At 45.7% G+C, this 13,629-nt stretch overlaps 1 protein-coding gene across 2 annotated transcripts; it reads right to left on the bottom strand.

The window, feature by feature from the left end:
* Positions 1-524: 524 nt before the first annotated feature.
* Positions 525-2,896, bottom strand: LOC116249882 (uncharacterized). Of its 2 annotated transcripts, XM_050076841.1 has the most exons (7): positions 2,463-2,896; positions 2,266-2,350; positions 2,097-2,170; positions 1,956-1,997; positions 1,518-1,631; positions 1,249-1,411; positions 525-1,148 (listed from the first exon to the last, which is right to left on the bottom strand). In XM_050076841.1, exons 1-6 carry the CDS (start codon positions 2,513-2,515, stop codon positions 1,396-1,398), a joined length of 384 nt encoding a protein of 127 aa, XP_049932798.1. In that variant the 5' UTR covers positions 2,516-2,896; the 3' UTR covers positions 525-1,148; positions 1,249-1,395. The 2 variants fall into 2 exon arrangements, 1 of the variants encoding a protein (XP_049932798.1); XR_004171278.2 differs by lacking the exons at positions 2,266-2,350; positions 2,463-2,896 and having other exon boundaries at positions 1,249-1,631; positions 1,956-2,004; positions 2,097-2,167.
* Between the last annotated feature and the right edge of the window lie 10,733 nt (positions 2,897-13,629).

Below are 13,629 nucleotides of genomic sequence, written 5' to 3'. Positions count from 1 at the left end.
ACGCCAATCTTAAGTAAAATGATACGGAAATCAGCCTGCCCTTGAAAATTGCTATTCGTGATTAATTTTACGAGTGACTTATTATAACGATCCTGTTAACTGCCGAAAACCGAATTTGCGTAGATTAATGGCATTACACTGTGGAGATCTGATTTCTGCAGCTTGACGCCTTCCAATGGCAGAGGTGCCAAAAGAGCTCCAACCACTTGCTTTGCTTGGAACTTTAACAATTAAATTTGGGCAAACACGAAGATTTACCAAAGTTTCGAAAGCATTTCGCCCTGGAGCGGTATTTCTGGCTTCCGCCGGCAAAATTCACGAGTTCATTGTTTTCTCAGAAGGACGGCACAGAGAGGATATTCTAGAAATCCAGAAATTGCTTGGCAGAACATTTGGTATGGCCTTCATTTTGCCATTTACGTCTGGCAAGACGTTGCTGTATCGCTTTTCATCATCTGCATGGCTAATTTTAATACAAATTTATTTCATTATTGAATCAAATTATCACACGAAGTAGTCGATTATATATCACACAATAAGGAGCGTAAGTTGCACCTTTTCATTTCAAGTTCTAAATTAAACAAGTTGCAACTAAAAATCCTGGTATCATCCAAGTAATGAAACAATAAAAGAGGCTCTGCATAATGTTATCCAGGTAAGCAAACAACGATACATAGCACCCCCTTGGACAAATACTCATGCATACCAGCCCGAATAAATAATCTAGGATTTCCACAGCGTGAATAAAATCATTTCCAGCCTTAAAAGTAGGCCTTAGTGATATTCTAGTAAAGCTCTTATATAAGACAGCTGGGCTATCCACATTTAAATGCTAAAAGGAAAGCCAATTATGCGTCAAGCAAAGTCTCGCTCATGTTTTAAGTGAACTCTTCCATCATCCCCTGAAATTTCCAAAATAGGACGTCCGCACGTTAGGAGATGATATACACCCCCGTTTCCAGTACGTGTATAGAAGCATAAAATTCAAAAAGCCACATAAGCTGCACTTATGATTCCTAGGCATCTGTACGCTTCATCAAATGCACCGAGTTGTTAGTCAGTGATGCTACCTGGTCACCAAGCAAGACATCACCAATATCACAACGGACACGGACCTGTATCGATGGATCCTTAGGTGGGATCATGTCCTGTTAAAGACAGTATAAACATTTTTGAATGAGAGAGAAAAGAGAGAGCGAGAGAAAGAGAGAGAGAGAGAGAGGGAGAGAGAGAGAGAGAGAGAGAGACCACTGTCAAATCCAGATCTATTTCTGACATATAAACCTCCAAAGCAGCACAGTGATTCTTGAAATACTCCTCTTCTGAGTAGTTAAGCTTTGATTGAATCTCTTCAGGAAGTATAGTCCCAATTTTCCATCTCAGGCTCCGTATTATTTATGCCCGGTTGTACCTAGATGATATCCACAAGAGTGAGACAAAGATGAGCAAGAAAGGATGTGCATGAGGGCCCCCATTTTCCGCAAGCATACGGAAACGATAAGAAGTGGGTCAGTTACGTGTAGGCCATAAGACAACGCTTGTTTCTTATCAGGGAAAGGTGGTGAATTACAGCACCGAAATGATCAGAATTTCTAGTTGTTTGTATGTCTAATCCATCATCTTGAATTTTCCTGTGAAAAATAAACAAAGAAATTAGCATCTAGTCCAAGGTAAATCTCAATAGTGCCGCTACTGAAGATAGAAATATGAAAGAAAACATACAGCTAAGTCGCAACAATTCCATACAAACAAGAAAAGATGCACAACCACAGTACGAGTAAATCCAAACTGTGACATAGTGAACAAAGCTAACCAAATTTCTCACATTTACATATTCAAGTCCTTACAAGTTTTTTTCTTTAATTGCAGAAACAACCTTGGAATAAGAATTATCAAATATTTCAAGAGTACAGCCACCTACATAGAACTGAAAACTACGAGAGTAATGATCATACCTCATCAAAGACTGAAGATGCAAGTGGTGCTCATCACATTCTCTGAAAACTTGTTCAAAGATATCATTATGAGATTGAAAGAAAAAAAAAAGGAAAGAAAGTTGAATCTCATTGACCTATAAAATTGAATTAAAGTAATACCTGAAATCATTTCTCTTATTTCCTACATTTATTTGTATGTTTTTACTTGTTTTGTGAAGATATAATGTCGGATCCTGCATGGCAGTGGTGTACAAGGGTGAATCCCAAAGACAAGTTAAGAGTTAAGTGCAATTATTGTAAGCAAATCATATCAGGAGGGATCTCTCGCCTTTAAAAACCATATAGCTGGTACATTCAGTGATGTGACTGCTTGCACTAGCTCCCAAGAGAATCCATTGCCAGCGTATCTAAAGCTGTACTTCTTAATGTAGTGAAAGCAAATATGATTGAAAAGGAAATGCAAGATGCAAGGAAGGATATGAGGACCCACATGATGAGGAAGAAGGTGAAGGTGAAGATGTTGACCTTGAAAAAGAAGATGTTGGTGTCAGTTTGGGAACAGATAAAGGGAAAGGCATCTGAGCAATCGTGAACAGCGATGAGCCGATGGCTGCCGCCTAGCGCTGGAACAGGGAACGCGAGGTGGCGAGCGGGAGATCGTTCGCCCGGCTACCGCATAACCCTAGCAAAGAGAGAGAGACGAGAGAACTTACGAGAAATAGTGAGATACCTGACGCATGAATCCTGGCCGGAGTGATGGCGCACGGAAAACGATAGAGGAATTACAGGAGCCGCCGAGCTGCGGATGCAGGATGGGAGGTCCACCGTCGGAGACTCGGAGTCAGAGGAAGCGGCAGCCAGGGAAAATCGACGGAGGTCAGAGGCGACGGAGGGTTTGGACGACCACCCTGCGGGAATTGCGAAAGTCAGGATTCCCGCCCTGCGAGAACGCCAGGTGGTTTCTTTTAACTTTCAGCCTTTCACCTTTTCATTTGGAAACCGGTTTAATATTTGAAAACGATTCGATATGAACAAATCGAACCAGGTAACGTTCGAGCCACCCTGAGCTTTAACGAATCAATTTAACTCGAGCTCGACTCGGCTAATAAACGAGTCAATTCGTAAAATCGATCTCAACTCGTTCAATAAAAGACCCCGAGCCTAGATTTAACTGGTCGAGCTCCAGCTTGTTCACCGTAAACATTTGCTGCTACTCGGGAAAAGAAGGCATCAAGGAGGAGGAAGGGGAAAGGCTGGTTCAAGCTGCAGAAAAAATCCATGGCCAAAAGTCAGACCCCTTATAAGGTCCGAGTTTTTTCCACAGACAAAAGTCTCCAGATCAGGGTCTCCATAGAACAGGCAAATTACCTGTGCACACTGAGTCGAGGTGAATTCTTCAAATTCACAATTTTTTTTTGTAGTTTCACTGTCATCAAACGCCCTCAAGTGAAAATTTTGATTGACTCCACCGGCCTCTACCTGCATTGGTGAAGAGAAAACAGAGTTTCAAGAAGACATCAACCCGTCTATCCACGGCTGTAGCCAATAACTTTTCTATCAGACGTTTCAAAAATTTGATATGAACCAAAATACTATTTTTCAAAATTTTTATATATGATAAATATTTTTGTGAAATTTATATGTAAATTTTGGAACTTTTTTTTTTAAGGAGGAAGAAGAGGGGCAGTGCAATTCGTATAATTTTTAAATCCGAGCAATGCATATCCTCAAATCTAACCAATATTAACCTTCAAATCCAATACATACATTTTATATATATATATATATATATATCCAATCAATACAGTTCTCAAATTCAATCCGTACAGCTTCCAAACCAATCCATTGAAGCTTTTGATCACAATTTTCAAATTCAATCAATTGAAAGCAATTCCCCAGTCCAATTGACAGTTTTCCAAATACAATTAATACAGTTTGCAAATCCAATCAATGCAAATCTTCAGATCCAATTAATGCAATTTTTCAAATTTATTAATACATCTTTTAAATCCATTTAATACACCTTTTCAAATATATTTAATGCAGTTTATATACCCACTTAATAGAGTTTTCCAGTCCAATTAATCCTACACTTTTCTAGTTTGAGAACCAAATAATCTGAAAATCATAATCAAAAGTTACATAGAACATATAGGTCTTTTTCTTTGCAAATTTAATTGCATTTCATTGCGCCTATCTTATAAAAATCTGCACAAACGAATGAGACGAACAACATTGAGCATTTTTTGTTGATAAAATGTATGGAATTGGATCTAATCCACATCATTGGTCATAGTCAAGATGCAAAAGATATCCATTTTTTAACCTTCATGGAAGCATATTCCAATTTTTAAAGTGGTTCATGTTTGCTAAACATTCAAAGCAACCTTCAATATAAATTCTTATCTCAAAAGGAAATCCTTAAATGAAATCATTAAAACTCATTTCAAGTGATGTTTTCAAAACCATCTTCCAGATCTATTTCAAAGTTCCTCATATTATACGTAATGATGAAGACTCGAATATGAAGGCCAAAATTGATCTTCATTCTTTACTTTTTCAGGTCTAACGATGAGGATCCAGACCTGAAAACCCAAATTTTCTCTCTCAAATTCCCAAGTCTTGTTTTCAATCTCTTCACAAAATTAATTGGGTATTCTCATCATAGTTAATTCTACAATAACTCATAGCAAGTTCTTCTTTCTTCAAATTTCTTTCCCAGATTAGCTTGGAATTCTTTTGAATCTTAAAAAAAAAATTCAAAAGGTTGTTTCTCCCTTTAAATTAGATTCAAATAAGCCATGCGATGCACAGTTAGCGACAATGTTTTAGGGCAATCTTTGGATATTTTGAAGTAACGGAAGACAAACAACTGCAAGACGGGTTGGGTGGGAGCTTTGAACGGGGCAGTGAGTCTTGCCGGCTCACTCCGGAATTTTGCAGAAGATAACTCGTGTGTGAGACTTTTAAAATACAATTGCACATATTCAAACAACCGTAAAAATGACCAAGAAAAAAAAAATGATTAACAGCAGAAGCTTCGAGAGAATATGAATGCTAACCAAAAGGAAAAGAACCAACGCCCAAATAAGTTGATAGATTTCAAACTAATATGTTCATCCCAACTCTGAAAAAATCATGAAGAAAAAGAAAGGACAACCAAGTCCAGAAATACATTAGAGTTTGGGCACTGTCAGCTTGAACACTAGGGCGTCCTTGGTATTTTAAATTTTACAAGCCAGACAACCTTACAACCATCAGAATTAGGAAATTTGGAACTTAAAAATTGATGAATCAGACTTCCCATTTGGCATTTCTGGGGAAAAAAATGAATGACTTGGAAACAATTTGATTCCATCAATTAGCAAACTTAAAGCTGTAGTGCTCCATCAAGAATATCACGGACCCAAGAAACTGATTTCAGAAAACTTGATTCCTTCGTTACGGTTTCTCCACGGGCTGTGCATATGTCAACGGGAGAACCATATATGAGGAATACCTCTAGATTCCAGAATTATCATCGGATATACGATGCCGTTGATGATTTGTGAAGTTTAACTATTTTCATGCTTCACGTTGTAGGCTGAAATTCCTTTTGCATATCTCTAACAGTGAACAGTGCTTGATAGCTGTCAAACACTTTTTAAAGGAAAGAAAGAACAAAGAAATGAAAAGGAAAAAAAAAAAGAACATGTTGTCAAGCCCCAGCTTCTCCACCCTTTGCAGTAGAATCTTTATGGCCATGATTTATTCAAGAGAAAAGCACTAAGACCCACACACACACACACAACGTCAGAGAGAGAGAGAGAGAGAGAGAGAGAGAGAGAGAGAGAGAGAGAGAGAGAGAGAGAGAGAGAGAGAGAGAGAGAGAGAGAGAGAGAGAGAGAGAGAGAGAACTGATAAAATGGAAATATATAACAAAATTTGGGGACAAGATGTCCCCTAAATACAAAAACAATCCGCAAAAAACACAAGCAGGAAGAACAAATATACAATACAGTGCACAAAAAAATAGGAGAGAAGAGGAAAGACGAAACGACACAGTCACCCAACCGCAGTCAGGCGGCAGCGCTTTAACCGAATGACGAACTAGATATCCCCTTGCACAAGACGAGCCACAGAATCTGGTGAAGAGAAGGTGCCCCTGAAGACCCTGTTGTTGCGCTCCACCCAAATGCGCCACCAAGCTGAAATGAGCCACGGCCTCCAGACATGACCCCAGGAAGCAGTCAGGTGGGGGGAAGGACAAAAGAGGAAAAAATGACGAATGGATGGTGGGTTTGAAAGATTACTAACAAGGGAAGGCCAAGTAGAAGCAATGACACTAGAAAAAAAAGGACAAGAAGTAAAAAGGTGGACCCGAAACTCAATCGCAACAAGACATAGGGGACACTGGTTAGCCAAACTGATGCCAAGGCGCTGTAGGTGATCAAAAGTGTTGATATGGCCAGTCAGAAGAAGCCAGACAAAAGCAATGGCTCAAGGAGATGGGCCAGGAGACCAAAGAGACCGGGGGGGGGGGGGGGAGTGACGCGACAGAAGGACCAAAGGATGCCAGGTAGCAAGAAGAAAAAGTGAACTTACGGGTAGGTGAAAGGGGCCAGGATGGGGACGTGGACGATGAGAGGTCAGCAAGGCGGAGGAAAAGAGGAAGGACAGAAAGCATGTCGGACCAAAAGTGAGAGGGGGAGGTGTGAGAGATAGAACTATGCCAAATGCTAGGGGAAGACAAGTTGAATTTTGAACTAACGAATTGAGTGATGGGAGAATGTTCAGTTGCTAACCGCCACCACCAAGAACACAGGGAAGACTCGCAAGCCCGACTAAGGTTGGTAACCCCAGCACCCCCAAGAAGACGCGGAAAGGCAACCACATCTCAATGCGCAAGGCGATCTGAAGGTCGATCACCATCCCAAACAAACTTACGAATAAGCTTATCAAACCTACGCAAAACAGCGACAGGAGGCCGAAAGACAGACAAAGCATGGAGAGGAACCGACGCAAGGTAGTGCTTAGCCAGAGTAATCCAACCTGGAAGAGAAAGCAGCTTTCCCTGCCAACACTGAAGGTGATCCGTAAGCTTCTGCTCCACCCCATCCCAAAAAGAGGGAGCAGGAGGCGACAACATAATCTGAAGCCCCAGATAGTCCATGGGCAGGCTAGTAGCCTTACACCCAAAGCAAGCTTCCGCGAGAAGTACCGTGGCCAGATCCGCGTGAATGAGGGAGAGGTGACACTTGGCGGAATTGATAGAAAGACCCGAGATGAGCCACGTTCTCACAATCTGCTGGCGGGAAGCACTGCCGAACAGGAGAAAATCATCAGCATACTGAAGGGTGGAGAAGGACGGTAAGTAGGGGAGCGAATGAGGTGTAAGGAAGCCAACGACCGTTGCGTGATGGAAAAGCGCAGAAAAGCTCTCAGCAACCAAGTTGAAAAGCAAGGGCGATAACGGGCAACCTTGACGGAGGCCACGCTCGAGACAGAAGAAATCACCACACTTCCCATTGAAGGAGACCGCAAGCTGGGCCCCAGTGACAAGCGACATGATCCACTACCTAAACGAAGGACCAAACGCAAGACGGGTGAGGAGGTCAGAAAGGAACTCCCAACTAACCGAGTCAAAAGCCTTAGAGATGTCTAACTTCAGGATGAATGAAGGTAGCCGTAGACAGTAAAGGGAGTGAACAACCTCATTGGCTATGACAACCACGTCCTGCAGACGCCGACCCTTGACGAAAGCAATCTGGAAGGGGTTAATGACTGAAGGCATGACAGACGCAAGCCGCAAAGAGAGCAACTTAGCAATAATCTTGTAAGGCATGCCTAGGATGGAGATTGGGTGAAAGTGGGTGACGTCCGTAGGGTGAGGGCACTTAGGCACCAGGACGCAGGTAGCTTGATTGAATTCCTTTAGGAAAACAGAATTGGAGGCAAACTCATCACAAAACGCAAACACATCCGCGCTACAAACCTCCCAAAAAGTACGAAAAAATTTGACTGGGAAACCATCAATGCCGGGCGCCTTACCAGAGCCAAGGGCCCAAACCGCGTTCTTGATCTCTTGGTGTTGGAAGGGCCGCTCAAGAGCGATCGCACAAGAGACAGAGAGAGAGGAGAGGTGAAAATCCGGCAGCGTGGCACGGAAGCGAAGAGGTTTAGAGTAGAAATCCTGGAAATGAGCGCTCAGGGCTGGGAGGATGTCATCACCAAGAAAAATCCTGCCCCCGATACCCATGGACTGGAGCAACGTCTGACGGCGCCTCTGAGAGGCGGCCAAGTGGAAGAATCTAGAGTTCTGGTCCCCATGCGCGAGCCAACCCAGCCTAGAGCGTTGCTGCCAATGGATAGACTCCCTAATCTGCCACTCCTGGGCAAGACACTGCAGACAAATGAGACGGGAAGACTGATCCACAGAAATATTATCAGAGGCCTGAAGGGACATGATCTCCTCATCCCAATCGGCCACTTCCAAAAATTTGCTGCTCCAGAAATGCGCTTCCAGGCGAGCGCCTCCCTCCTGATGGAGTGCAACTTCTGCGAGAGCCTGAAAGCAGCCCACCTACCATTGACTGCACGAGCCCACCAATTAGGGACGATAGCTACAAAGGATTCATCATGGAGCCACCAAATCTCAAAACGAAACCTGGCGTGCCCGATACCAACCCTACCCTGAAGAAGGGAAATGAGCAGCGGAGCATGATCAGACAGGTGCCTCGGACCAAGAACCAAGGAGGATGAAGGAAAAACAGAGAACAACTCAGGCGAGAGGAAGATACGGTCCAACCTACGAAGGATCGGAGGGTTTCCTATTATTAGACCAAGTAAACGTACCGTTAGTCGAAGGCACGTCAAAAAGACCGAACTCATCAACGAATGATCGAAAAGCAGACATAGACGGGCCAGAAGTGACAGGGGAGGATGAGTCAGCAGGGCTAAGCAAACAGTTGAAGTCTCCTGCCAGAAACCAAGGGGAAGCTGCAAGCTGGCGAACCTGATGCAGCTCAGCCCACAGCTGCCCACGCAAAGCCCCAACGCAAGGGCCATAAACCGCAGTAACCAAGACCGGACCATTAGGCCAGAATCCGCTGAGAGAAGCAGAGATAGAGTACCTTCCGACATGCACAACAGCCCCCGTAAGGGGTGGAGACCAAGCCAGCAGGATGCCGCCAGCTGCTCCACAAGCTGGAAGGAACCCAAAGGACGGTTGACGCAACAAAGTACGAACACAAGCGTGAGAGATGACAGACATCTTGGTCTCAACCACAATAAGCACCGAAGGCCCATGCTGACGGATCCAAGAAGAGAGATACCTATGCCGATAATGGGCACTGAGGCCCCGTACATTCCGACATGCAACCCTCATGGGGAAACCACGTGAAGCGACGAACGTCTGGCCGTCCTGGCGGCACCAGGAAGGAGGACGGAGGCTGCGGAAGCCCCAATCCTACGCAACTCCCGCCGCAACCTGGCCAGGCTGGAGCGGGAGACTGGTGCCACAACGACAACAAAAGAATAACGCAACAAATCAAGTTGCTCAGGCGGAAGAGAGACCTTAAGATCGTCAAGCGCATCCGGGAGGGAGATGCCCAACTCAGCATCCAACAAGGGGGCAACAGGTGGCAACCTATCGGGCAGGGAGTGACGACCCACAGGACTCGTGGTGGGGCCAGACAACTGAACAGGGGAGGACAAGGGGAAAGAGGTGAACGCAGACTCAGACCGCAGGGTAGGGGAAAAAGAGCCAACATAAGGGATGCGAGAGAGGGCAGGGCTAACCGGTGGGAGAGCTAGGTAGGTGGGGTTTAGAGGCGAGCAGCGACTGAGTCTAGGGAGCAGAATATGCAGGGAAGGCCAGTAAGAGCTAAAGCTACTGTCAAAAGAAACAGAAAAAACCCAAGGCAGATAGGCAAAGGAGGAGGTCCTGAGTGTAAGGGGGGGCATAGGGGGGCCAGTAACTAAGGTAAAGAGCAACGTACAGGCAACAGAGGGAGAACGACTGACTGGGGGTACCGAGACTCCAGAGGCCAAGACAACGCAGGCCGTAGTAGGACGAGAGCGAGCAACAACAGCAGCCTCAAGGGGAAGACCCCCTGCCGACGGGCGGGCAGCCGAAAGAGACGGTGCGAACGACCGGACGTCGCCAAGGTCAGACTGAGTAGCAACCAGCATCGGGTTGGGGCATCCCGAGGTGGACTCGCGTGGAGCCCCAGCTCGCAAAGCAGGAAAAGGAAAGGGCGAGCAGGGTACCTCAGAGGAGCGTGGCAGAGAGCAGGCTAGACTCCTTCGCTGAGGAGAGGCTGGCGCCCGCGGTGAGGGAAGCAAGGGCGGAAGCTGAGAAGGCGGTAGCTCTACCACCGAAGAGCATTGGTGCGGCGGATCACCTGGGCTGAAAACCTGCGGAACCTGTACCGAAAAAGGAGGACCCCGCGTACCAGGACAAGTAGGCCCAGGCCAAGGAAGTCTGATAGAGCCAAAGAACATAGAGCTCTCGCCCGAAGAAGGTGACCGCTGAACAACTTGCAGAGGAACCTGGACCCAGAAGGAAGCAGTGACCGCTGCAAAACCATGTCGTCGAGCAAAAAGGCGACGATCATTCTGACAAGCAGGAAAACGACATCGAGAACAAGTGACGGCCCGGCGGCCGTTCAAGGAAGCACACCTCTGACACCACCACTGGCCCCATCTGACGCGGATAGAAGCGACAAACCGGAGAAGGTGACGAAGCCTGGAAGCACGCCGAGAAGAGGGGACACACTACGGTGAGGGGGCTGGCCTACCAACGGAGACCACCTTGGGGAGCCTCGGCCGCAAGGAACAGTCACCCATCTGCAAAAGGAGAAAACAACAACGCGCTGGTGGGAGGAAGGCCTGGAGGAGTCCGCGAGCATCTGTCAGCTGAAGTGTGCCGACGAAAACGCAATTGAAGATAGTAGACTGCCAACTGAAAGACAATGCCCTAGCTTGACGGACCCCCTCAGGCGAGCAAAGAAAACCGATCGCCGCACGACAAAGCAAGCGATTAAGAGGGAGGGGGTTACCCGGCCTGATACCACAAAGACTAGGACCCCCAACCCAAGCCCCCGAGGGAGGTCGCAAAGGCGGGGGAGGAGGAAGGGCTGCCATGACACCCCCCACAATGCAAGAGTAAAGGAAAAAGGAACCTGTTTCTCACAGGCTATTCAACAAACAGTTACAGTGCAGCTCGCTCAAGGTGTAGGGAGAGACGTCCCACGGCTCCAGCGCACCCCAAGCGACAGAGAGAGCATGGGGAAGAGCTGCATTGCTCGGGGAAAGGGGGACGCCGTGCAGGAGGGCGCCGGTCGCGCTTGGGGAGAGGAGCCGCTCGCTTGGGGAAAGGGGGACGCCGTGCGGCCCCAGACGGTCGGCGAGGACGGGCGGGCGAGAGAGGAAGGCGGTCGGGCGGCGAGGACGGGCGGGCGAAACCAGGAGGACGGGCGGGCGAGGAGGCCGGACGAGCGGGCGGTGGGGGCAGACGGAGAGACGGGTGGGCGGTGGGGCCGACGGGAGAGAGAGAGAGTCGAGAGCGGGCGGTGGGGCCGACGGGAGAGAGAGAGAGTCGAGAGCGGGCGGTGGGGGCAGACGGAGAGACGGGCGGGCGGTGGGGCCGACGGGAGAGAGAGAGAGTCGAGAGCGGGCGGTGGGGGTAGACGGAGAGACGGGCGGGCGGTGGGGCCGACGGGAGAGAGAGAGAGTCGAGAGCGGGCGGTGGGGGCAGACGGAGAGACGGGCGGGCGGTGGGGCCGACGGGAGAGAGAGAGAGTCGAGAGCGGGCGGTGGGGGCAGACGGAGAGACGGGCGGGCGGTGGGGCCGATGGGAGAGAGAGAGATTCGAGAGCCGAGAGAGAGAGAGAGAGAGAGAGAGAGAGAGAGAGAGAGAGAGAGAGATGTGCTGTGCTGTGAATGAAAAGCATCTGGTGAATTTTGAAATGATGGTAGCAACCCGAAACTATGGAACTCCATTAGTGATGGGGGCGATGGATAGTAAATCCTAAGAGGAGAACATGCGTTGAGAAAAAAAGAATTGAAACTAAAGGGTGTAATTTTTTGTAACAAGAATTACAGCGTTCTTTTTCTTATAAGAAAAAATGATTTATTACCCCAAAAATGAATTGTAAAAGGTTCAAAAGTTAGGCATCCAATGGTTAACAGATGGGAACCACTCTATAAACTTTTCGAAAGCATATGGGAGAGACCATAGCAACTCGAAGATCTCAGAAGCCTAGAGCCAAAAAAGTGGAAATAGCAACTCTTATAGTGCAGTTCTACGCTCCTGATCTCTTTCTTTATTTCGCTTTTTCAGCGTAGAAACCCAACAAAACAACCACGAAGTTGAAACGCAAGCCCCTCCATTGTGATAGTCCACCAAGCAGTCCTCCTGCTAGACCTCAAGATCCTAACCGCACTTCGGTTCAAGAACTTTCTCAAACAAGCCAGCAGATATGTCCCCCTTAATCAGTTCACAGAGGGCTCCATCATCGCATTCCTTTAAAGTGTCTACCAACGTATCGTTCTTTGCAACTGTAGAAAACACCAACTGTGAGAAGAATTCATATAAATAAGAATATATTCAATTGAGGTACTGACCACAATTAAGTGTGTTAAAATGAATTTCTTAAGCTAAAGAAAAGTTTGCCCTTATCTGGGGAACTGTAAACCGCGTTCCAGGTCTATCTGATAACCCAGTCAAATCATGGTCCATGTATTCAAATACCATATAAATGCTTCTCTTGTATTTATTGCCATCTGCACAAAAATTAATGTTTCAAAACGTAACAGATAAAGGAAAAAATATGATAATGGAATTTTAAATGCACTAAGAAATACCTGGCCATCCGTGTTCATCTTTTTCAGGTCCTGGTAATTAGCTATAGAGAATATAAGATCAATGACCAACTAAAGTCATCACAATTGAAGAATACCTTATTGAAGAAATAGAACCTGGAGATGTCACAATCTCTTTTAACTAAATGATGTTCTCATGATGCAGTTTCTTTAAAATTTTGATTTTACGTATAGTGGTTATAGGAAACTGCAATTGTAACAAAAAAAGTCAAAACTAAATAAAATGCATCCATCATGTTAACATGTCCTATTAGATAGTAAAGTAGCTAATGGGCATACTACTTCTCTCTCATTGTCCATGCGTATCTTTTTCAAAGCAACAACCTCGCCTGTTTTCATCTCCCTGGCCATGTACACTTGACTGCACTTCCAAGAACAATGAAAAGAATCAGTTTGAGAATTAAAAGAATTAACAATCGCTAGAGACAATTCCAGAACACAGAACAATATCATTAGTTCTACTTGTTTTCATTTATTTGTGTATATTAGTGCATATGTGTTTGCATATGGGTGTGCTTCTCCAGTTTATCTAAGTGCCTCCATCTGCATTTTGGCAGCTTAAGAAGAAACTAGCCAAAAGATAGCACATAAATAGGAGGTTATTGAAGATTGAAGAAAGAAAAATAATATCAGAAAATCTCAGTTAACAATTTCACAGACTTACACTGTACAGTGGAAACACAAGCACAATTAAGAACCAAAAATAGCCCTATGCCTCAATAACAGCAGGTGAATATGTGTTTATTTTGTGCTCCTGACAAGCTCAAAAATACGATAAAGAAATATAAACACAAATTTTTTGACCAGTATGACTCAATACTGTCGG

Source organism: Nymphaea colorata, chromosome 3 (assembly GCF_008831285.2).
Source record: "Nymphaea colorata isolate Beijing-Zhang1983 chromosome 3, ASM883128v2, whole genome shotgun sequence".
Classification (NCBI taxonomy): domain Eukaryota; kingdom Viridiplantae; phylum Streptophyta; class Magnoliopsida; order Nymphaeales; family Nymphaeaceae; genus Nymphaea; species Nymphaea colorata.
This window is presented reverse-complemented; position numbering and strand designations above follow the sequence as displayed.

Bases quoted from the DNA above. Each gene is read 5' to 3' on its own strand.
- LOC116249882 (XM_050076841.1), bottom strand. From the start codon at position 2,515: ATGCCTTTCCCTTTATCTGTTCCCAAACTGACACCAACATCTTCTTTT. The intron at 2,171-2,265 runs GCGAGAGATCCC...ACTGCCATGCAG, and splicing joins CAGCTATATGGTTTTTAAAG to GATCCGACATTATATCTTCA. The intron at 1,998-2,096 runs GTATTACTTTAA...ACAAGTTTTCAG, and splicing joins AATAAGAGAAATGATTTCAG to AGAATGTGATGAGCACCACT.